The sequence below is a fragment of the Schistocerca nitens genome, chromosome 3 (assembly GCF_023898315.1).
Source record: "Schistocerca nitens isolate TAMUIC-IGC-003100 chromosome 3, iqSchNite1.1, whole genome shotgun sequence".
NCBI lineage: Eukaryota > Metazoa > Arthropoda > Insecta > Orthoptera > Acrididae > Schistocerca > Schistocerca nitens.
The window spans coordinates 927,221,360-927,245,876 of NC_064616.1; the positions used below are offsets into that span (position 1 = coordinate 927,221,360).

General features: G+C 44.8%; 1 protein-coding gene across 1 annotated transcript in view; it reads left to right on the forward strand.

Annotated features, from left to right (window-relative positions):
• Positions 1-24,517, forward strand: part of LOC126249493 (dynein axonemal heavy chain 5) — an 856,962-nt gene that overhangs the window by 728,161 nt on the left and 104,284 nt on the right. The window contains 2 exon segments of the mRNA XM_049951144.1: positions 1,462-1,614; positions 12,781-13,007. Coding sequence (XP_049807101.1) covers positions 1,462-1,614; positions 12,781-13,007 — 380 coding nt within the window.

The following is a 24,517-nucleotide window of genomic DNA, read 5'->3' on the forward strand; positions in this document are numbered from 1 at the left end:
GAGATGTGCGGGCCCGGATAGAATCCGCCCGGCGGATTAACAAGGGTCAGTATTCCATCAGACGGGTTGATACCCAAGTCCCGCACAATTTAAACAACCTGCAAATATTTAGAAAGCTTTCGCCCACTTTCACACGAATAACACTACATACAGACAGCTGGGATACACATAGTCCATCACAAGTGGGTAACGGGGTGGTGACAGGAGAAGACATCCGGCCACCAAATCCTTTAACAACCATGCCGACACTGCGGGGATGCTGGACACACGCACAAGAGAAAGAAGATGACGACTTTGCTTGTCAGAGTGGCACACTGAGGTGACACATGGTTTTTGTTCCGTACAGTGAATAGTATGACGCCATTAATAAATATAGACCTTAATCAGAAGCATATAGGTAAGGTAGAATATTCCAAATTTTTAGGTGTGTCCATTGATGAGAGATTAAATTGGAAGAAACACATTCAAAAATGGTTCAAATGGCTCTGAGCACTATGGGACTTAACATCTTAGGTCATCAGTCCCCTAGAACTTAGAACTACTTAAACCTAACTAACCTAAGGACATCACACACATCCATGCCTGAGGCAGGATTCGAACCTGCGACCGTAGCAGCCCCGCGGTTCCGGACTGCAGCGCTAGAACCGCACGGCCACCGCGGCCGGCAAGAAACACATTGATGATCGGCTGAAACGTTTGAGTTCAGCTACTTATGCAATAAGGGTCATTGCAAATTTTGGTGATAAACATCTTAGTAAATTAGCTTACTACGCCTATTTTCACTCATTGCTTTCATATGGCATCATATTTTGTGGTAATTCATCACTGAGGAATAAAGTATTTATTGCACAAAAGCGTGTAATCAGAATAATAGCTGGAGTCCACCCAAGATCATCCTGCAGACATTTATTTAAGGATCTAGGGATATTCACAGTAGCTTCTCAGTATATATACTCTCTTATGAAATTTGTTATTAACAACCAAACCCAATTCAAAAGTAATAGCAGTGTGCATAACTACAATATTAGGAGAAAGGATGATCTTCACTATTCAAGATTAAATCTAACTTTGGCACAGAAAGGGGTGAATTATACTGGCACTAAAGTCTTTGGTCACTTACCAAATAGTATCAAAAGTCTGACAGATAACCAACAAGTATTTAAGAAGAAATTAAAAGAATTTCTGAATGACAACTCCTTCTACTCCATAGAGGAATTTTTAGATATAAATTAAGAAAAAAATATTTAAAAAAATTAAAAAAAATAAAAATAAAAAATAAAGAAAAACAAAAAAACACAAAAAATAAAGTTGTTATATTAACTTAAGTATGTTGTTAAATTAACCTAATTATGTCATGTATTGGAAAATTTGACTCGTTCCACATCATTACGAAATATCGTATTCATGATCCATGGAACTAGTATTAATCTAATCTAATCTAATCTAATCTGTACTGTCCAGAGTCGCTGGGCCCGGAGTACGGGGAGGCGAGCATCCTGGACCTGGAGCTGACGTGGTCCGAGTCGGAGCCGCGCACGCCACTCGTCTGCATCCTCTCCATAGGCTCAGACCCGTCGCCGCAGATCACCAGCCTCGCCAGGACCAAGGAAATACGTTAGTACCTGCATAGCGCTCTTTTTGACTACTGATGGGCTTGTTATTTCCAGCGCAAAACACAGAACCTGATTTTAATCCACTATCCCAAGTGAACGTTATGGTATTTGAAAGAAGAGGTTATTTGCAATTATTTGTCTATTTCGTAAATTAAAACTAAATGTTGTGAATATGTCATCTTATTAATTCACTGTTCGACAAAAGCTGCTTTATGGGAGTCTTGTTTCTGGCGTCACCCATCATCAGATCTGCATTACACAAAAGATACATATTTCTTACACACTGATCGCCAAGGAAACTGGTACAGGCATGTATATTCAAATACAGACATACGTAAACAGGCAGAATTCGGCTCTGCGGTCGGCAACGTCTATACAAGGCAACAACTATCTGGCGCAGTTGTTAGATCCGTTACCGCTGCTACAATTGCAGGCTATCAAGGTTTAAGTGAGTTTGAACGTGCTGTTATAGTCTGCGCACGAGCGATGGGACACTGAATCTCTGAGATAGCGATGAAGTGGGGATTTTCCCGTACGACCATTTCACGAGTGACCGTAGATATCAGGTATACGGTAAAACATCAAATCTCCGACGTCGCTGCGTGCGGAAAAAGATCCTGCAAGAACGGGACCAACCACGGCTGAAGAGAATCGTTCAAGGTGACAGAAGTGCAACCCTTCGCAATTTGCTGCAGATTTCAATGCTGGACCATCAGCAAGTGTCAGCGTGCGAACCATTCAACGAAACATCGTCAATATGGGCTTTCGGAGCCAAGAGCTCACTCGTGTACTCTTGATGACTGCACGACACAAAGCTTTACGCCTCGCCTTGGCTCGTGAACACCGACATTGGACTGTAGGTGACTGGAACCATGTTGCCTGGTCAGACGAGTCTCGTTTCAAATTGTTTCGAGCGGATAGACGTGTACGGGTATGGAGACAACATCATGAATCCAAGTCCTGTTCGAGCTGGTGGAGGTTCTGTAATGGTGTGGGGCGTGTGTAGTTGGAGTGATATGGGACCCCTGATACGTCTAGATACGACTCTGGCAGGTGTCACGTACGTTAGCAACCTGTCTGGTCACCTGCATCCATTCATGTCCATTGTGCATTCCGACGGTCTTGGGCAATTCCAGCAGGACAATGCGACAACTCACACGTTCAGAATTGCTACAGAGTGGCTCCAGGAACACACTTCCTCTGGCAACCAAACTCCCCAGACATGAACATTATTGAGTATATCTGGGATGTCTTGCAACGTGCTGTTCAGAAGAGATCTCCACCCCCTCGTACTCTAACAGATTTATGGACAGCCCTGCAGGATTCATGGTGTCAATTCCCACCAGCACTACTGCAGACATTAGTCGAGTGCATGGCACGTCATGTTGCGGCACTTCTGCGTGCTCGTGGTGGCCCTACACCATATTAGGCAGGTGTACCAGTTTCTTTTGCTCTTCATTGTAAATCCTTCGTTCAGAAGGTACTACATTGTTTCTGTCTTCAATACCCGCCATTTTAGCAGCTTTCTCTCTAATATGTTTAGACCAGGTGTGAGTGGCGGTTCTCTTGTACACTATGGGTATTACTAATACTTTTTCCACATCATGTAATAATATTCTTCGTGAAATCTTCTCACTGTTGTTACTTGCATATATGACAGAGACGTTAATACCAGCAATGTCAATCATTCGAAAAAACAGGGCAAGTGGCCAGCGTCTGATTTTCCTTGAGTTTGAATAAATAGTACATACGCTCCTATGAATCTATGGTACTATCCTTTCTGAATCCAACAAAGCTGCTTCTTAATTCACGACCACTCATGCAAACAAACTCTGGAGGTTGCTCTCTCTTATTCGTTCTAAGATTTTCTACTGCTGTTGGTTTCTTCTTCAGGAGTTGTTCAGCCAGTGAGATGGAACAAAACCAGTTGTCTAGTGTGACATTTCGTCCTGTCCCTTCGACAAGTCGTACAAGAATATTTTCCATCTCCTTAGGTGCGTCTGAGAACGCAGAGGGATCCTCTGGTTGTTTTCCATCCCCAAAGTATACCATGTTCTTGCGTCGTACAAGGTGGTTCATATGGCTCTGAGCACTATTGGACTCAACTGCTGTGGTCATAAGTCCCCTAGAACTTAGAACTACTTAAACCTAACTAACCTAAGGACAGCACACAACACCCAGCCATCACGAGGCAGAGAAAATCCCTGACCCCGCCGGGAATCGAACCCGGGAACCCGGGCCGTACAAGGTGAAAATCTTTAATCCATACCTTGCTGGCTTGCTTGGTATGTACTGACGAAAACAGCATTTGCTACTTAATGCAACCAGTTGTTCATCGCCGTCGTATATTCTGACACAGTATAATTATTGTCACAGTTCGACAGAAATAACTCAGACACTTCTCTTAATCCAGCTAGGCAATCAAACTCTTTACGCTGTGGTCTGTTTCGAATATCATCGAATCTCAAACAGCAGAACAAGAAACTAAACCGCCGCCAACTCACTGTTGCATGAAATATTGCAATTTCGAAACCGTTTCTGCCCCATAATTCTTTCCGATTCTGGGTTCTGCTCGATAACGCCTTGCCAATATCAACAGTCCAAGAAGGGATTTGATTTCCTCCTCATCGGTTGATTTGACATCAAGGTCTCTTGTGAAATTTGATGCTGTGTGCTATATGTAAATGACTGCGCGATGTAATCGTTCTAAGGATTACGTAATTTGTGAATACCATGAAAGAGACAGTAGCAGTTTTTTCAGTTTTCGAGACAGCCAAGGAGGAAGAATTAAAAGTTCTACGCTTCGAGTTCTAACTTTGGACTAGGACAGTTTTTCATCCATTTGCTAAACTTATCCGTTCCAACAAAGGAATCACGCGTTCCTTGATTATCTTCTGTACTTACTTGTGATTCTAGGTTGTCTCCATCCTCCGTTTCCGTGTGGCTGTGATGAGACGGAGCTTCACGGCTGTCTGTTTCCTCTTCTTCCTTTTCCTCTTCTTCAGAACATTTATCTAATAGCTCTTGCAGAAGCTTCTGCCCTCTTTCTTGTCCTACTCCATATGGATCCACTGCTGAATTAACCACACAGTCACAACAGACAAACAGCTGCTACGGAATAAAACTACAAACTTTCTCAGCGCACAGTAACGCAGAGCCCGCGCGAAGTGTTGTTGACACCCCAAGACATATTGCTGCGTATTTTCTTGGAACTCGAGCTTCCATTATGTATGCTATTTTTGCTCAAGGCTCCCACATTACTTCCTCTGGGGTGTTCTGATCACTCCGCGCGACCGCCAAAGGGTTACTTAGCTCCCCGCCGATTACGTAAGTATTAATGTATTGTAGGTCTGCGAGCAATGTAGAGAGTATAATTAGAAAGTTTATTTTATATGTCACTGTAAACTATGCGAAGTATTTTGATAATCGTGACGTATTTGATTGTATTACATGTGACACTGTAGTCCAATATTTATTGCACTATTTGTTTGCAGCTTATGGCTTTGAGAGCTACCTTTATCTCTCAGTAAAAGCCTTCGGCTTTCCTCCTTGGAATTTGCCTTCTCATTTGGTAGTGTTGAGAGCCTTAGCCCAATCCTCAGACTGTTTCTTATAACTTCATATCAAGGGGTTCAAACACCATGACTTATATGCTGCTTCTGGGCAGGGGCATCTGTAGAAGACACCAGGTGACTGGACAATTAGGATCTGTATATTCCCCATTGACGCAGCAGACTACAACTACGGCCCCTCACACGCTCTGCTTTCAAAGTACAAATTTGAACAGGCGCATGTAATCCTTAGTAATACAGAGGACAAAATACGCAGGATATTTGTTGCGATGAACACTGACTCTTGTTTCCATCAGGTGCTAAGGTTAATTAACTTTCTAACAATTAGTGCTCCTCTTTTTCATACGCTTCCCCCGTACTTGCCTTACTGAACACCCTTTGTGACTGCTTTATTCCAGTCACTGCTCTGTCTGGTAGGTGAATGATAAAGTGGTCGGCGGCGTGCAAGTCATTGACTAATTCCCATTGAGCAGTGTATATGAGTGCTGGAAACCATATTGAGATATCGTTACCAATGAACGATCCTGTACCAGTGCTCCTGTTTAATAAAGTTGTATGTGATGAGGTTAGGAGGATGTCAGTGGCTCATACCCCGGGACTGGCAGGTGCTGAGCCCCAGTAGCACACTCTGTGCTCTGAAATCCACACATAGGAGGAATGATTGGAGAAGTTATACGAAAAGTTCAGTGAGAGCTTCTCACTGTAGAATTTCATGTGGGGATTATGTAGATTGAACATACTGTTAACCCGCAATCAACATGCACTGTAGCCAGCTAGTGAGGGGTATGCAAGGTGTGGTATACATTGTTTCGAAAAAATATCCACTCTTGCTTTAGCTCTCTCCTCACTAAGCTGGCGTTTTTGTGGAGGCTCTAACCACGCAGCACAGATCGTCAATAACTTTAAATTATATCTGTTCGACATATACAGGGTTATTACAAATGATTGAAGCGATTTCACAGCTCTACAATAACTTTATTATTTGAGATATTTTCACAATGCTTTGCACACACATACAAAAACTCAAAAAGTTTTTTTAGGCATTCACAAATGTTCGATACGTGCCCCTTTAGTGATTCGGCAGACATCAAGCCGATAATCAAGTTCCTCCCACACTCGCGCACTCGAAAGCATTGTTGATGCGAGCTCGCAGTTCTGGCACGTTTCTTGGTAGAGGAGGTTTAAACACTGAATCTTTCACATAACCCCACAGGAAGAAATCGCATGGGGTTAAGTCGGGAGAGCGTGGAGGCCATGACATGAATTGCTGATCGTGATCTCCACCACGATCGATCCATCGGTTTTCCAATCTCCTGTTTAAGAAATGCCGAACATCATGACGGAAGTGCGGTGGAGCACCATCCTGTTGAAAGATGAAGTCGGCGCTGTCGGTCTCCAGTTGTGGCACGAGCCAATTTTCCAGCGTGTCCAGATACACGTGTCCTGTAACGTTTTTCTCGCAGAAGAAAAAGGGGCCGTAAACTTTAAATGTCAGATTGCACAAACCACGTTAACTTTTGGTGAATTGCGAATTTGCTGCACGAATGCGTGAGGATTCTCTACCGCCCAGATTCGCACATTGTGTCTGTTCACTTCACCATTAAGAAAAAATGTTGCTTCATCACTGAAAACAAGTTTCGCACTGAACGCATCCTCTTCCATGAGCTGTTGCAACCGCGCCGAAAATTCAAAGCGTTTGACTTTGTCATCGGGTGTCAGGGCTTGTAGCAATTGTAAACGGTAAGGCTTCTGCTTTAGCCTTTTCCGTAAGATTTTCCAAACCGTCGGCTGTGGTACGTTTAGCTCCCTGCTTGCTTTATTCGTCGACTTCCGCGGGCTACGCGTGAACCTTGCCCGCACGCGTTCAACCGTTTCTTCGCTCACTGCAGGCCGACCCGTTGATTTCCTCTTACAGAGGCATCCAGAAGCTTTAAACTGCGCATACCATCGCCGAATGGAGTTAGCAGTTGGTGGATCTTTGTTGAACTTCGTCCTGAAGTGTCGTTGCACTGTTATGACTGACTGATGTGAGTGCATTTCAAGCACGACATACGCTTTCTCGGCTCCTGTCGCCATTTTGTCTCACTGCGCTCTCGAGCGCTCTGGCGGCAGAAACCTGAAGTGCGGCTTCAGCCGAACAAAACTTTATGAGTTTTTCTACGTATCTGTAGTGTGTCGTGACCATATGTCAATGAATGGAGCTACAGTGAATTTATGAAATCGCTTCAATCATTTGTAATAGCCCTGTATATACACCGGTATTCCCTGTACTAGAACTTAGTTCCTCCGCAAGACTCCTGAACTCGTTGATGTTCCACTTTAGTATGGGAGTCACTTAGCACTGAGGATTTTTTCTTTCTTTCCCTGTATTGTTGGGGGAAGGTTTACTTGAGGGTCTTGCTGGTTGCGTCAAGCAGATATCAACATACCCTTCTATATCCAGCGATTCGGATATCGATACATGCGTGCAGTTTGCATAGGTCCCACTGGCCCTAGTCAGCTTCTTCCCGCTAAGAACAGAGGTGCCAAAACACCTAGCGGAGGACCGCTTGCGTGTTGTCCTCGCTCACTGATCAGACGCTGTGAACCGACGGTTAATTCTACGACGACCATCACGATGGAAATGGACTTTGTGAGGTTTACTGTGCCGGACGGATTCTCACATACAGCTCGTAGTAGACTGCACCTGGACTTTGTTTCGAGTACTGTGCTTGTGTTCTGTGTAACTAGTTTATTGTGCTTAATAAACGAACCGTGTACCACGACTCACCATACCCATCGTCGTGTCAATGGTCATCATCTAATCAATCAGACAGGAACACGATTGCATGGTCTGAGGTTTTGCGCCAAATATTCTTAGTTTCTTGTTGGATTTTTAGGACATTGTTAAGACTGTTCTACCAGGAATATTTTTAGTTTACCTTTTTCTGCCTTCCGTTAAGAAGCATCAGTCTTCTCAGAAACACATTCTGTTGCCAGTATTTGTTTCTGCTGTATACATATGAGCAAATTTTGGTTTAGTCAGTGGAACAGCTTTTCAGCTAAATTTACAGATACATGCTCTTATACTTTATATGGTGTCATTAACTGTATGCCAACATTTATCTTTGATCCAAGCCGCTTCATTGCTGACTCGAATGACTTCGAAAGCCAATGGCTGTACTGCCTCAAATGTCTCACAGTATGGCATACTTTGAGTGACATTGATTTCCGATATTTTTTATCCTCTATGAAGACCAAACTTTGCCTACATAATACTTGGTATTGTTGCGAGAAATTCACTCACAATGGTGGAGCCTTATAGGGAGTATTTCTTTCCTTGGCAGTCAAACCATGTCTGCCGTATGTCACCTGATCTTTGCATCCCATGGTGGTGTGCCGAAAATGATGGTATATGAAGTTTCGCTTGAGGTTGGCTATATTGGGCTTAACATACGGTGGTTGAAACAAATTCCAATGTGTGCAAGTAATTTCGGTGCATTTGATGTCAGAAGTAACTGCTAACAGTGTTTGTTCCGTTATCATATAATCATATAATAAAGGATCCTACTTTCTATGTATTCGCAATACATTACATTTGTCTATGTTAAGGGTCAGTTGCCACTCCCTGCACCAAGTGCCTATCCGCTGCAGATCTTTCCTGTTATCCATGTGCATTATGTCCCTGCATCTGATTGCCCTTTACTGTAATTTAGAGCGGTGTGTAGCTGTGTAGTTAAACCATCTTCTCCTAGCGATTTAACCCCCCCCCCCCCCCCCCCAGTAGTACGCTTGCTTGAGCAGCTCTTGCTGTCACCATCAGAAGTCCACCATTTCTCAGTTTTTTAATTCATTTTAATGATCCTGCAATTCCCTGTGATGCATTATGTATGTGGAAAGATCACAGCTTATCGAATGTACATACCTTCTATTCGCGTAATTACAATGTATACGTTATTTACGACCTGATGTGGTTTGTTACTGATAATAGTTTCTCCACTGTCGACAGATTTCTCAGATGGGGTGACCACGCAGGGTGTCTTTGTCGTATGGGTGTTAATACTGCCCAACAGGCCACTCGAACTGCTGGGATTGTTAATAACTGATGCAAGATCCTCTGTCATTCCACGAGTAACTATGGAACTACATATGTTCCCAGACAGAGCCAGTTCTTAGGTATGTTTTATACAAATGGGGTGCAGCAAGTGGCACAAAAATTGTCAACTAAAGACTGTTACGCCTCAACAGCCATTCTCCTCATCGGCACACAGCACAGCTCGAGGTTGAGGATATTTCTATAAAGGTTTGTGCCATCCTTGCGTTCCAGGCGTTTAAGCCAAGATCTCCACTCTCTATGATACACATTATTCCGCCGTTGCGCCACACTGTGGCCAATAAAGCATTTATGGTCACGGAGGACTGGCGGCAGTCATTACAGTGGCTGAACAAAAATATTGAAACACTGCAATAAATGTATGCTTGAACACAAATGCAGATGCTAGCCAAGTCCGCTCGTTGCACTGTGTATTTGGCCACGAACAGCATCTGTGCAATGTCCTCAATACGTTGCAAGTGTCAGACGTGAGCACAACACTGTCCTGTACTGTTGTGTGTTCATTCTGTCGCAGCTCAGTGTCTTCGAAGGTAGGCAAATTATTGATGCTCGTATGGTGGTTGCTTCCGTAACTAAGGTAGTCGAAGAGTTTGGTTCAAATGGTTCAAATGGCTCTGAGCACTATGGGACTCAACTGCTGTGGTCATCAGTCCCCTAGAACTGAGAACTACTTAAACCTAACTAACCTAAGGACATCACACACATCCATGCCCGAGGCAGGATTCGAACCTGCGACCGTAGCAGTCGCACGGTTCCGGACTGCGCGCCTAGAACCGCGGGACCACCGCGGCCGGCCGAAGAGTTTGGTGTTTCAAGAGGCACCGTACTGAAGATTTAAACCTAATACAAGAAAAGCGGAAAAACATAATGCACTAAGTCACAACGTGACGAAAGTATGTCTTGAGTGATCGTGAAGCACGCTTATTGAAGAGGATAGCACCACAACAACACGAAGACAGCTCCCGAAGCGGGAAAGTGCAAGGCGAGCGGGCATTCCAAAACCACTCATCAGTGATGTAAATGTTCGTAACAGGAAAAGGTACTGCTGAAGCCATGAAACCTCGACTATGGAGCAATATAAGACATTAATTTAGACGGATGAATCCTGTTTCACATTGTTTCCAACTTCTGGCGGAGTTTACGTCCCAAGAGCGAAACAGGGAGGGGGTTCGACGATGATCTACGCAGCCGTATCGTGGTATTCCATGGGCTCCATGATTACTCTCCAACGTTGCATTACTGCCAAGGATTATGTGACCATTTTGGCTGATCAGGTCCATCCCATGGTACAAAGTTTGTTCCCCGATGGTGATGCTGTGTTCCAAAACGGCAGGGCCTCTGTTGACAAAGCTTGCATCGTCCACGACTGGCTTCGTGAGCATGAGGATGAACTGACGTATCTTCCCTAACGACCACAGTCACCAGATATCAATATCAATGAGCCTTTGTGGTCTGCTTTAGATAGAAGGGTGCATTATCGGTATCAATCTCCATCATCGCTACCTGAATTTGCCATTATTTTGCAGGAATTATGCTATAAGATTTCCTTGAGAACCATACAGAACCTGTATTTATCCATTCCGAGATGACTGGAAGCTGTTTTGAAAGCCAGAGGTTTTCATACACCGTATTAGGAGTGGTAATGTGTTGTATTTTCGGTTTTCCCGTATTTTTGTCCACACCCTGTAATCCCCAGCTGTAACTCCAGGTTCGCCAAAAGCATATCCAGCCGAGACAGGCTGTATTCATTGGGCTACTCGCAGTTTGGAATGTCACGAGGGCGGCGAGAATTACACTCAGGTATTTAAAGATTTCTACATAACACAAATCTCCGTCTTTCGATAGTGCTCTCTACATTGCTCCCCTGCACTATCACTTCTGCCTTGTCGGTAATGATTTCAGACCAACTGTGGCTCTATTATGTAAGTAAAAAGAAAACTCGTCGAAAAATATTCATTGCTGCAATAAGCAATAAAGTTAATCAGCAAAGCAGCTGCGAAGTTGTCAATCAAATAAAAAACCATCTTCTTCTTACTGAATTATCTACACTACTGGACATTAAAATTGCTACACCACGAAGATGACGTGCTACAGACGCGAAATTGAACCGTCAGGAAAAAGATGCTGTGATATGCAAATGATTAGCTTTTCAGAGCATTCACACAAGGTGGGCCCCGGTGGCGACACCTACAACGTGCTGACTTGAGGAAAGTTTCCAATCGATTTCTCATACACAAACAGCAGTTGACCGGCGTTGTCTGGTGAAACGTTGTTGTGATGCCTCGTGTAAGGAGGAGAAATGCGTACCATCACGTTTCCGACTTTGATAAAGGTCGCATTGTAGCCTATCGCGATTGCGGTTTATCGTATCGCGACATTGCTGCTCTCGTTGGTCGAGATCCAATGACTGTTAGCAGGATATGGACTCGGTGGGTTCAGGAGTGTAATACGGAACGCCGTGCTTGGTCCCAACGGCCTCGTATGACTAGCAGTCGACATGACAGGAATCTTATCCGCATGGCTGTAACGGATCGTGCAGCCATGTCTCGATCCCTGAGTCAACAAATGGGGACGTTTGCAAGACAACAACCATCTGCACGAACAGTTCGACGACGTTTGCAGCAGCATGGACTATCAGCTCGGAGACCATGGCTTCGGTTACCCTTGACGCTGCATCACAGACAGGAGCGCCTGCGATGGTGTACTCAACGACGAACCTGGGTGCACGAATGGCAAAACGTCATTTTTTCGGATGAATCCAGGTTCTGTTTAGAGCATCATGATGGTCGCATCCGTGCTTGGCGATATCGCGGTGAACGCACGCTGGAAGCGTGTATTCGTCATCGCCATACTGGCGTATCACCCGGCGTTATGGTATGGGGTCCCATTGGTTACACGTCTCGGTCACCTCTTGTTCGCATTGACGGCACTTTGAACAGTGGACGTTACATTTCAGATGTGTTACGACCCGTGGCTGTACCCTTCATTCGATCTCTGCGAAACCCTACATTTCAGCAGGATAATGCACGAACGCATGTTGCAGGTCTTGTACGGGCTTTTCTGGATGCAGAAAATGTTCGACTGCTGCCCTGGCCAGCACATTCTCCAGATCTCTCACCAATTGAAAACGTCTGGTGAATGGTGGCCGAGCAACTGGCTCGTCACAATACGCCAGTCACTACTCTTGATGAATTGTGGTATCGTGTTAAAGCTGCATGGGCAGCCGTACCTGTGCACGCCATCCAAGCTCTGTTTGACTCAATGCCCAGGCGTATCAAGGCCGGTATTACGGTCAGAGGTGGTTGTTCTGGGTACTAATTTCTCAGGATCTATGCACCCAAACTGCGTGAAAATGTAATCACATGTCAGTTCTAGTATAATATATTTGTCCAATAAATACCCGTTTATCATCTGCATTTCTTCTTGGTGTAGCAATTTTAATGGCCAGTAGTGTATTTTTTTTTGTACTTTAGTGTGAACCAAGTATGCACGTGTTTTACAGCACTGCGGGCGGTGTCCATGGGGCAGGGACAAGAGCTGTGCGCCCGCAAGCTCATCTGCGACTCGATGGCGGGCGGCGGCTGGGTGCTGCTGCAGAACATTCACCTGTCGCTGCCATTCTGCAGCGAAGCCATGGACGCGCTCGTCGAGACGGAAAATATACACGAAAGCTTTCGTCTCTGGATGACTACCGAGGTCCACACTCAGTTTCCCATCGCTCTGCTGCAGGTTAGTTGCACATTTGCTTGGACAGATCATTGCCGTGGGGATCTACACGAACGAACCACGCGGACTGCGCAGGAAGGAAGAAGTAAGGATCATTGGGTTTTAAGTATCCGTCGATGACGAGGTAGTTAGGGACGGATATAAACTCGTATTGTGGAAGAAAAAAATGGCTCTGAGCACTATGGGACTCAACTGCTGTGGTTATAAGTCCCCTAGAACTACTTAAACCTAACTAACCTAAGGACAGCACACAACACCCAGACATCACGAGGCAGAGAAAATCCCTGACCCCGCCGGGAATCGAACCCGGGATCCCGGGCGTGGGAAGCGAGAACGCTACCGCATGACCACGAGATGCGGGCTATTGTGGAAGAATTGTAAAGGAAATCAGCAGTGTTCTTTTCAAGGGGACATCCCGGCAGTTTCCTTAAGCAATCTAGGAAAACCACGAAAAAACAAAATCACGATGGCCAGACGGTTGTCTGAATTGCAGTCCTTCCGAATCCGAATCTAGTGCGCTAATCACTGTGCCACCTCGCTCGGTAAGAGGGAAGAGGAGGAGTGAACCAGATGTCAAGCGCGGTACTGAAATTGACACTGAGGTTATAAAAGTCCTCTTAATATCGTATCGGACCTCCTTTTTCCTGACGTAGTGCAGAAACTCGACTTGGCATCGACTAAACAAGTCGTTGGAAGTCCTCTGCAGAAATACTGAGGGATGCTGCTTCCACAACCATCCACAATTGCAGAAGTGTTGCCGGTGTAGGATTTTCTGCATGAATGAATTGTCCCATATATGTTCGATAGGATTCATGTCGGGCGATCTGGATGGCCAAACCATTCACTCGAACTGTCCAGGACGTTCTTCAAACCAATTGCGAACAAATGTGGGCTGGTGACACCACCCATTGTCATTCATAAAAATTCCGTCGTTTTTTGGTAACATGAAGCCCATGTGTGGCTGCAAATGGTCCCAATGTAGTTCAGTTAGACCAGACGACTAGGTCAATCCTGTGTAAACACAGTCCACACCATTATGTAGCCATCGCACCACCAGCTTGACAACTTCGGTCCACGGCTAAGACGGGTCTGCGCCACACTCCAACACTATCATCAGCTCTTACCAACTGAAACCAGGGACTCATCTGACCAGGCCTGCAGTTATTCAGTCGTCTAGGGTCCAACCGATATGGTCACGAGCACACCAGAGGCGCTGCAAGGAATGTCCTGCAGTTAGCAACAGCACTCGCGTCAGTCGTCTGCTACCATACCTCATTAACGCCAAATTCCACCGCACTGTCCTAACGGATGCTTTCGTCGTACGTCCCCCACCGATTTCTGAGGTTATTTGAAGCAGTGTTGCTTCTCTCTTAGTACTAACAAACCAAGCAAACGCCACTGCTCTCGGTCGTTACGTGAAGGCCGTCGGTCACTGCATTGTCTATGTCGAGATTAATGCCCTAAATTTTGTACTCTCTGCACTCTATTGACACTGTAGATCTCAGAATATTGAATTCCCTAACGATTTTCCAAATGGAATGCCCTATGCGTTTAGCTCTAACTACCATTCTGCGTTCAAAGTCTGATAATTCCTGTCCTGCAGCCGTAACCACGTTGGAAACCTTTTCACATGAATCACCCGAGTACAAATGACGACTCTGCTATTGCACTGCCCTTTTATTCCTCGTGTTCACGATACAAAAAATGGTTCAAATTGCTCTGAGCACTATGGGACTCAACATCTTAGGTCATAAGTCCCCTAGAACTTAGAACTACTTAAACCTAACTAATCTAAGGACATCACACACACCCATGCCCGAGGCAGGATTCAAACCTGCGACCGTAGCAGTCCCGCGGTTCCGGACTGCAGCGCCAGAACCGCACGGCCACCGCGGCCGGCGTTCACGACACAACTGCCATCTGTATATGTGCACATCGCTGTCCCATGACTTTTGTCACATCAGTGTACGTGCACTACTAGTGTCACTACGGTTATTGCTTACTGCATTATTTCTGTTTGCCATCGGCCTTGCCACAGTGGTAACATCGGTTCCCGTCAGATAACCGACGTTAAGCGCTGTCTGGCTGGGCTAGCACTTGGATGGATGACCAACCGGTCTGCCAGCGCTGTTGGCAAACGGGGTGCACTCAGCCCTTGTGAGGCAAACTGAGGAGCTACTTGATTGAGAAGTAGCGGCTCCGGTCTCGTAAACTGACATACGGCCGGGAGAGCGGTTTGCTGGCCACATGACCCTCCATATCCGCATCCAGTGACGCCTGTAGGCTGAGGATGACACGGCGGCCAGTCGGTACCGTTGGGCCTCCATCGCCTGTTCGGGAGGAGTTTATTTTTTATTATTTCTGTCCCGATAGGCACGGGTGCTAATGCACGCTTACGCAGTGGCACTCGATTTGGAGACAACCGGTTCCAATTCTGGTGGAGGAAAAAAGTTTCAACGTTAATATTTTGTCGGTAATGGGAGGACAGTCTGTGGCGTTCAGTTACTTAGTTGTCAGTTTGCGGCTAGATACTGGGTTCAGTTCCAAACTAGTGTCTAGTGTTTCATGGAGTGTGGGTATGTGATACTGTTGGTGGTGACACGTCCGTCGATGGGAAACGATAAGCTACTCTAAAGGCGTGGTCTACCTGCCAGCACCGAATTTCTCGATCTCCCTTTCCTCATCATCATCATCAACAGCAACAACATCAACATAACAACAACACTAAAACACCACATGTACTCATCACAGTCACCTACGTTCGACAGATACACACCGAGTGCAGCGGTTAAGTCACTGGTCCCGCATTCGGGAGATCAGTGGTTCAAATCACCGTCCGATCACCCAGAATAATGTTTTCCGTAAATCTCAAAATCTCTTCCGGGGACTCCCGAGATGGTTCCTTCAAATGAGACATCTGGTTTCTTTCATCGTCGTTTAGCAATCCTAGGTTGCGTGTGTATAAGGGACAGTGAAATAAAAACGAGACAGATACAAAAAAGGTAAGTATATTGATTAACACAACGGGTGATAAAAAAGTTTTCATGTGAGAGCGTTGCTGCAGTGTATCTGCAACATAGTGCGACTCCGATATGAACATGTGAGCACCGACATGTAGGCACCGACATGTAGGCAAGGAATTAGCGTCCCATTCGTGTCTTTCCGATGACCGTGCGGTAAATGTTGAAAAGTGAACTATGGCGAATTTATTACCATATGCGTCCAAACAAGACCGACGTGCTGTTATTCTTTTCTTGGCTGCCAAATCCGTCAGAGAGTGAAGAATGTGCCCACATCAAAATAAGTTTAGCACCACCCCAGTTCCCAGAACTTCTGAAGACATACGTTCACTGTGGAAATTGTATCACAGACACAGTCCCTCTGACTGTTCAGAGATGTCACTAAAATCGCCCAAAAATGTAAAAAATCATGCGGGAGCAGCGCCTATCTTGCGGAGGGAGTCCGACAGCATACCAGTTTCATTCATTCCACCAGGAAGGACGTACACAGCTCATGTTGTCTGTAGTTCAACCATGCCTAGACGGTCAATACCGCTCTTCAATCGCGTCCGCATTGTTAGTTTGTGCCAGGAAGGGCTCTCAACAAGGGAAGTGTCCAGGCATCGCAGACTGAAGCAAAGCGATGTTGTTCGGAAATGGAGGAGATATGAGAGACAGGAACTGTCGATGACATGACTCGCTCAGGACGCCAAAGGGCTACTACTGCAGTGGATGACCGCTACCTACAGATTATGGTCGGAGGAACCCTGACAGCAGTGCCACCATGTTGAATAATACTTTTCGTGCAGCCACAGGAAGTCGTCTTACGACTCATACTGTGCGCAATAGGCTGCATGATGCGCAACTTCACTCCCGACGTCCACGGCGAGGTCCATCTTTGCAACCACGACACCACGCAGCGCGGTACAGACGGGCCCAACAACATGCCGAATGGACCGCCCAGGATTGGCATCGCGTTCTCCTCACCGATGAGTGTCGCATATGCCTTCAACCAGACAATCGTCGGATACGTGTTTGGAGGAAACGATGTCAGGCTGAACGCCTTAGACACACTGTCCAGTGAGTGCAACAAGGTGGAGGTTCGCTGCTGTTTTGGCGTGGCATTATGTGGGGCCGACGTACACCGCTGGTGGTCATGGAAGGCGCGGTAACGGCTGTACAATACGTGAATGCCATCCTCCGACTGATAGTGCAACCATATCGGCAGCAAACTGGCGAGCCATTCTTCTTCATGGACGACAATTCGCGCCCCCATCGTGCACATCTTGCTCGAGTATCATGTCGTTTTTGGAAACCCAGAATCTACTATGTAGGAATCAACATGGATTCCGGAAACAGCGATCGTGTGAGACCCAACTCGCGTTATTTGTTCATGAGACCCAGAAAATATTAGATACAGGCTCCCAGGTAGATGCTATTTTTCTTGACTTCCGGAAGGCGTTCGATACAGTTCCGCACTGTCGCCTGATAAACAAAGTAAGAGCTTACGGAATATCAGACCAGCTGTGTGGCTGGATTGAAGAGTTTTTAGCAAACAGAACACAGCATGTTGTTATCAATGGAGAGACATCTACAGACGTTAAAATAACCTCTGGCGTGCCACAGGGGAGTATTATGGGACCATTGCTTTTCACAATATATATAAATGACCTAGTAGATAGTGTCGGAAGTTCCATGCGGCTTTTCGCGGATGATGCTGTAGTATACAGAGAAGTTGCAGCATTAGAAAATTGTAGCGAAATGCAGGAAGATCTGCAGCGGATAGGCAATTGGTGCAGGGAGTGGCAACTGTCCCTTAACATAGACAAATGTAATGTATTGCGAATACATAGAAAGAAGGATCCTTTATTGTATGATTATATGATAGCGGAACAAACACTGGTAGCAGTTACTTCTGTAAAATATCTGGGAGTATGCGTGCGGAACGATTTGAAGTGGAATGATCATATAAAATTAATTGTTGGTAAGGCGGGTGCCAGATTGAGATTCATTGGGAGAGTGCTTAGAAAATGTAGTCCATCAACAAAGGAGGTGGCTTACAAAACACTCGTTCGACCTATACTTGAGTATTGCTCATCAGTGTGGGATCCGTACCAGATCGGGTTGACGGAGGAGATAGAGAAGATCCAAAGAAGAGCGGCGCGTTTCGTCACAGGGTTATTTGGTAACCGTGATAGCGTTACGGAGATGTTTAGCAAACTCAAGTGGCAGACTCTGGAAGAGAGGCGTTCTGCATCGCGGTGTAGCTTGCTCGCCAGGTTTCGAGAGGGTGCGTTTCTGGATGAGGTATCGAGTATATTGATTCCCCCTACTTATACCTCCCGAGGAGATCACGAATGTAAAATTAGAGAGATTAGAGCGCGCACGGAGGCTTTCAGACAGTCGTTCTTCCCGCGAACCATACGCGACTGGAACAGGAAAGGGAGGTAATGACAGTGGCACGTAAAGTGCCCTCCGCCACACACCGTTGGGTGGCTTGCGGAGTATGAATGTAGATGTAGATGTAGATGAATGACTTCCTTCAGCATAGCGACATCGCTCGACTAGAGTGGACAGCAAGTTCTTCAGACATGAACCCTATCGAACATGCCTGGGATAGATTCAACTGGGCTGTTTATGGACAACGTGACCCACTAACCACTCTGAGGGATCTACGCTGAATCGCCGTTGAGGAGTAGGACAATCTGGACCGAAAGTGCCTTGATGAACTTGTGGATAGTATGCCACGACGAATACAGGCATACATCAATGCAAGAGGGCGTGCTACTGGGTATTAGAGGTACCGGTGTGTACAACAATCTTGACCACCACCTATGAAGGTCTCGCTGTATGGTGTTACAACATGCAATGTGTGGTTTTTATGAGCAATGAAAATGGCGGAAATGATGTTTATGTTGTTCTCTATTCCAGTTTTGTGTACAGGTTCCGAAACTCTCGGAACCGAGGTGATGCAACTCTTTCTTTCATGTGTGTATATGGGGCAACATGTCTGTCGAAATGGGATGTTGCTGCTTCCCCATATCGCACATGTCGTAACGCAGAAGTTATGCCAACTCAAGTGGGAGACACTCGATCAACCACCCTATAGCCCTGATCTCTCCACATATGATTACCGTGCCTTCGGTCCCGTAGAAAAGACCATGAAGGGTCGACGATTCCTGTCAGACGAGGATGGCAGCAGGCAGTTACGTACTTCCTCACGCAGCAGGACACGTTTTTCTACCAAAGGGATATTTTCAACATGGTGCGTCGGTGAGATGATTGCCTCAATGCTCGCGGTAAGTTTTCGCAGGTGGCACACCGGTTCTCGACTGTGTGGCCTTCGAACGGAAATTTTGTGATCGCCCCTTATATTTCAAAAGTAATCGACGTAACTGTTAATACATTTATCCTACTGTGAGAGAAGTCGATCAGTGTCATAATGGAAAAATGTTTACGGTTGCCTACAGAACCATGATTGCACCCAGGCGTGCACATCTTCGCCCGAAGCAAATCGGCGGTCACAAATGTTTTTCTTCGGGGCTCCAGAAATATGGTACTCGCATGGGGAGGGATCGGTGCTGTGTTGAGGATGTGTAAGGGCTTTCCAGCGAAACATCTGCAGCGTACTTGAAACAACCTTGGCAACCATAGCCCGCCCACAAGTTCCGTAGGCAGCAGCGAACATTTTCCTATTAAGGTATTGACTGCCTTGTCTGACAGTGGGATAAATTTATTAACAGTTATGGCGATTAATTTTGAAATAATGAACAGTTTACTTGCTTTCTTTCGATCTGCTTCGTTTTCATTTAACTACCCCTGTATGTAAGTATATAACAATGAATCTGATAGTTCGGTAAGGATTTGTCACTCTATAACTACAAGAAATGGTATGTTATACACCATTTGTACTGGAATCGCATAGGAAAGGTTTTAGCTCCGTAATACTATAAACACAGAACCTCATTGTTATTGGTTTTTATAATGTTTAACCGACCTGAAGATAGGCGACATTGCCTGAAACCTCTCATTTTGAAATAATAATAACAGCAATCGACAGAGGGAAAAGTCTGTTTTCCATTTTACATTTGTTTTCATCATTATCATTTATATCTATGTCTCCACTCGATAATCCGCCTTTCTGTGCATGGTGGAGACTACTTTTGATATCACTGTTATTTACCCCTTTACCCGTTCCAATCCCGAATGGTGCGTGAGGAGTACGACTGTCGGTTAGCTTCCGCATAAACTCGATGTTCCCTGATTTTGCCGTCACTGTCATTTCGTGACATGTGTGTAGAACGACGTACTGTGCTTCCTGATTCTCTCGGAAATTCAGTGGCGTACCTCTCCATGGTGCACAAAGCTCTGCTTGTGGCGTCTACCACTGGAGTTCGATCTGTGTCTCAGCGACGCCTCGTCCTTACAAATCAAACATCTTATCTCAAAATAACGAGCAATATTCAAAAATCAGCTGAACGAGGGGTTTGTAAGCTCCTCCTTTCGTGGATAGATTACATTTCCTTGGGATTCTTCCAATGAAATCAGACTAGCATTTGCTTTACCTACAACAAATAATTTTTTCAAATCTCTCATTGAAACATAATTTGTCAATTCTCTTTTTGACATTATAATTATTTCGCAGTACAATCTCACATCAAAACCCCGAGATCTTGATTGTGGTGTTCATGAACCAACCAATTCATCAAATAAAATATTTCCTTAAATTCTAATTCTCACAAGGGAACCTCCCCATCGCACCCTCCTCACATTTAGTTATAAGTTGGCACAGTGGATAGGCGTTGAAAAACTGAACACAGATCAATCGAGAAAATAGGAAGAAATTGTGTAGAACTATGAAAAAATAAGCAAAATATACTAACTGAGTAGTCCATGTGGAAGATAGGCAACAACAAGGAAAAATCAAGCTCAGGAGTGCCGTGGTCCCGTGGTTAGCGTGAGCAGCTGCGGAACGAGAGATCCTTGGTTCAAGCCTCCCCTCGGGCGAAAAGTTCAACTTTTTATTTTCAGTTTATGTGACAAACGCTTATGTTTTCATCACTTTTTTGGTAGTGATTATCACATCCACAAGAAAACCTAAATCGGGCAAGGTAGAATGATCTTTTTACCCATTCGCCAAGTGTAAAAGTTAGGTGGGTTGACAACATATTCCTGTCATGTGACGCACATGCCGTCACCAGTGTCGTATAGAATATATCAGACGTGTTTTCCTGTGGAGGAATCGGTTGACCTATGACCTTGCGATCAAATGTTTTCGGTTCCCATTGGAGAGGTACGTCCTTTCGTCTACTAATGGCACGATTTTGCGGTGCGGTAGCAAAACACAGACACTAAACTTATTACAGTGAACAGAGACGTCAATGAACGAACGGACATATCATAACTTTGCGAAAATAAAGAAAGTAAACTTTTCACCCGAGGGAAGACTCGAACCAAGGACCTCGCACTCCACAGCTGCTCACGCTAACCACGGGACCACGGCGCTCCTGATAACACACTGTCCTTGATGTTGCTTATTTTGCACATGGACTACTCAGTTTGTATATTTTGCTTATTTTTTCATAGTTCCACACAACTTCTTCCTGTTTTCTCAGTTGATCTGTGTTTAGTTTTTGAAACCTATCCACTGTGACAACTTATAACTAAACCTGACGGGGGTGCGATGGGGAGGTTCCCTTGTCGGAGGTAATTGGATCTTACATCAATATTTCAGGTGGTTAAAGCGCCAGCAATCCTTCTTCTGCAAATTAAAAATTGCAATAAACTTCACACCAATTCGTAAATCCGCTATTTGTCTTTAACTTACGTAAGCATAAGACCGCATATTAAATGCTCTTTTCATAATACAGGCATCCTATATAATTTCCGAATACTCCGGCCTCATTGTAGGAACTTGACATTACATATGCAGTCATTTCGTCATTTCCCATGGGTTTTAGCGAGACACAGGATCAGTAGTTCTTATCAAAAAGATAGCCAACTGCTCTCTATCTTAGTAAACAATCTGTAAACCACAATAAGTTGAATGAAGAAATCACCAGCTTGCTACATTGCACATCAATTCTTGTAATAAAAACCAACCTCTATATCCACACCTACACTCGGTCAACCTCTGTGAAATACATGGCAGATGGTACGTCCCATTGCACCAGTTATTAGGCTTTTCCCCGTTCCATTCAGGTACGGAGAGTGGAAACAATGATCGTTTAAACGCCTCTACCCGTGGTTAATTAATCTAGTCTTGTCTTCGCGATTCCTATGGAAGCGATATGTAGGGGTTGTATATTCCTATATTCATAACTTAAAGTTGACTCTAGAAACTTTTGAACTATACTTTCACGAGCAGCGCCTGCCAGTTCAGTTCTTTCAGCATCTTCCTCACACTCTCCCATGGGACGAAAGAACCTGTGATCTTTCGAGCTGCCCTTCCTTATAGTTGTTCAATATCCGCTGTCAGTTCTATTTGGTACGGGTGCCACACACTTGAGCAATATTCCAGGACGGGTCGCACGAGTGCTTTGTATGCAGTCTGCTTTTTAAACTGATTGCAGTTCCCTAGTATTCGGCCAATGAATCATGCCATCTGATTTGCCTACGACCTAGATCGCGTTTTCGTTCCATTTCGTATCCTTACAAATTCTTTCATCCAGGTAATTTTATGAATTTACCGATTCCAACAGTGACTCATTGATATAGTAACAGGATACTATGACTTCTTGTTTTGTGAATTGCACACTTTTACATTTCTCATCGTTTAAAGCAAGTCGCCAGTCTTTGCACAAATTTGGAATCTTAACAAGATCTGATTGAACATTTATGCAGCTTCTTTCTGACTGTGTATCATTATACAAGGTGATCGGAAACAGTCTGAAAAGCTTGTGAGGGTGTTGCAGGGTAGGTTGGGCTGAGAAATAATTGTTAAGGAAAATATTCGATACCTTTGCGTCGTTTCCGAGTTAGTCAGATTGAAGTTGTGCCTACGAATTCAAGCGGCGCGCCAGATACAGTTAGTGCCAGTTGTGCTCACAGTGTAGGTGACAGCGGACGAGACTACTCAGCCTTCGGCTTGGGTTCGATCCTTACTGCGTAACATGTCCAATTTTTGCATTTCTCTCTTGTTCGGTTTTAGGAAGCCAAATGAACATATTTGGCAACACGATCTCTGGCGGGCCTCTTGAATTTGCGCTCGCAACTGCCAGATTGCCTAACTTCAGTGCTAACTAACTCGGAGACGGCACACCGCATCTCATTTTTTTGTTAACAATTATTTTTCAGCACAATCTACCCTGCAAAATCCTCCCAAGCTTTTCAGAGTGCTTCTGACCACCATGTAGATAACCGCATCATCTGCGAAAGGTCTTAGGTTACTATTTATATTGTCAGCAAGATCATTAATATACAACATGAACAGCACTTCCCTGGGGCACGCCCAGGATTACCTCTACATCTGTTGATAATTCTCCATTCAAGGCAATTTGCTGCGTCCTCCCTACCAAAAAATTTTCGAGCCAGTCACAAATTTCGCTTGATGCCTGATACGTTCGAGTTTTAGATAATAAGCGTAGACGTGGTACTGAGACAAATGCTTTTCGGAAATCGAGAAATACTGAATATACCTGACTGCTTGATCCATTGCTTTCGTTATGTCATCTGAGAAAAGTGCGGGCTGAGTTTCACATGGTCAATGTTTCCAGAATCCACTCTGGCTGGCATTGAGAAGGTCATTCTGTTCGAGATACCTCGTTGCGTTTGAACTCAGAATATATCCTAAGATTCTACAACAAATGGACGTCAAGGATACTGAACGGCAGTTTTGTGGATCATTTCGGCTACCTGTCTTGTAGACGAAAGTGACCTGCGTATTCTTCCAACTATTGGACAAGGTTTTTTGTTCGAGGAAAAATACGGTAGATTAAAGCTAAGAGGGGGGGGGGGTGTATTTTGGCCGCGAATTCACTATGGAATATGACAGATTCCATTGGGCCCTGGAGCTTTATCCGGTTTTAGCAATTTCAACTGTTTCTCAACGCCACTGGCATTAATATCGTTTTCACTCAACTTTCCAGTGGTGCGAGGATTAAATTGCGACAGCATTCCTACGTTTTCCTTTGTAAAGGAACATTTGAAAACGGATCTAAAAATTTCAGCTTGTGCTTCATTTCGGTTCTTGTCTCGTCCGTGGTGATTGGACACTAACTTTGGTGTCATTAACATCCTTTACATACAACCAAAATTTCTTTAGGTTCTGTGAAAAATCTTTCAGCAATATTCTGCTAGGGTAGTCATTGAAGGCTCCACGCATTGCTCTCTTGACAACCAAACTCTTTTCGTTCAGCATCTCTCTATCTATAGCCCTATGCTTTATTTTACATCTGTTATTCAGTAGTCTCTGTTTCTTTAGCGTTCCTTTACAGTGACTGTGCCATGAAAAGTCCTTCCCACCATGAACTGTTCTACTGGGTATATGTCTATCCAATACATGGTCAACTATTC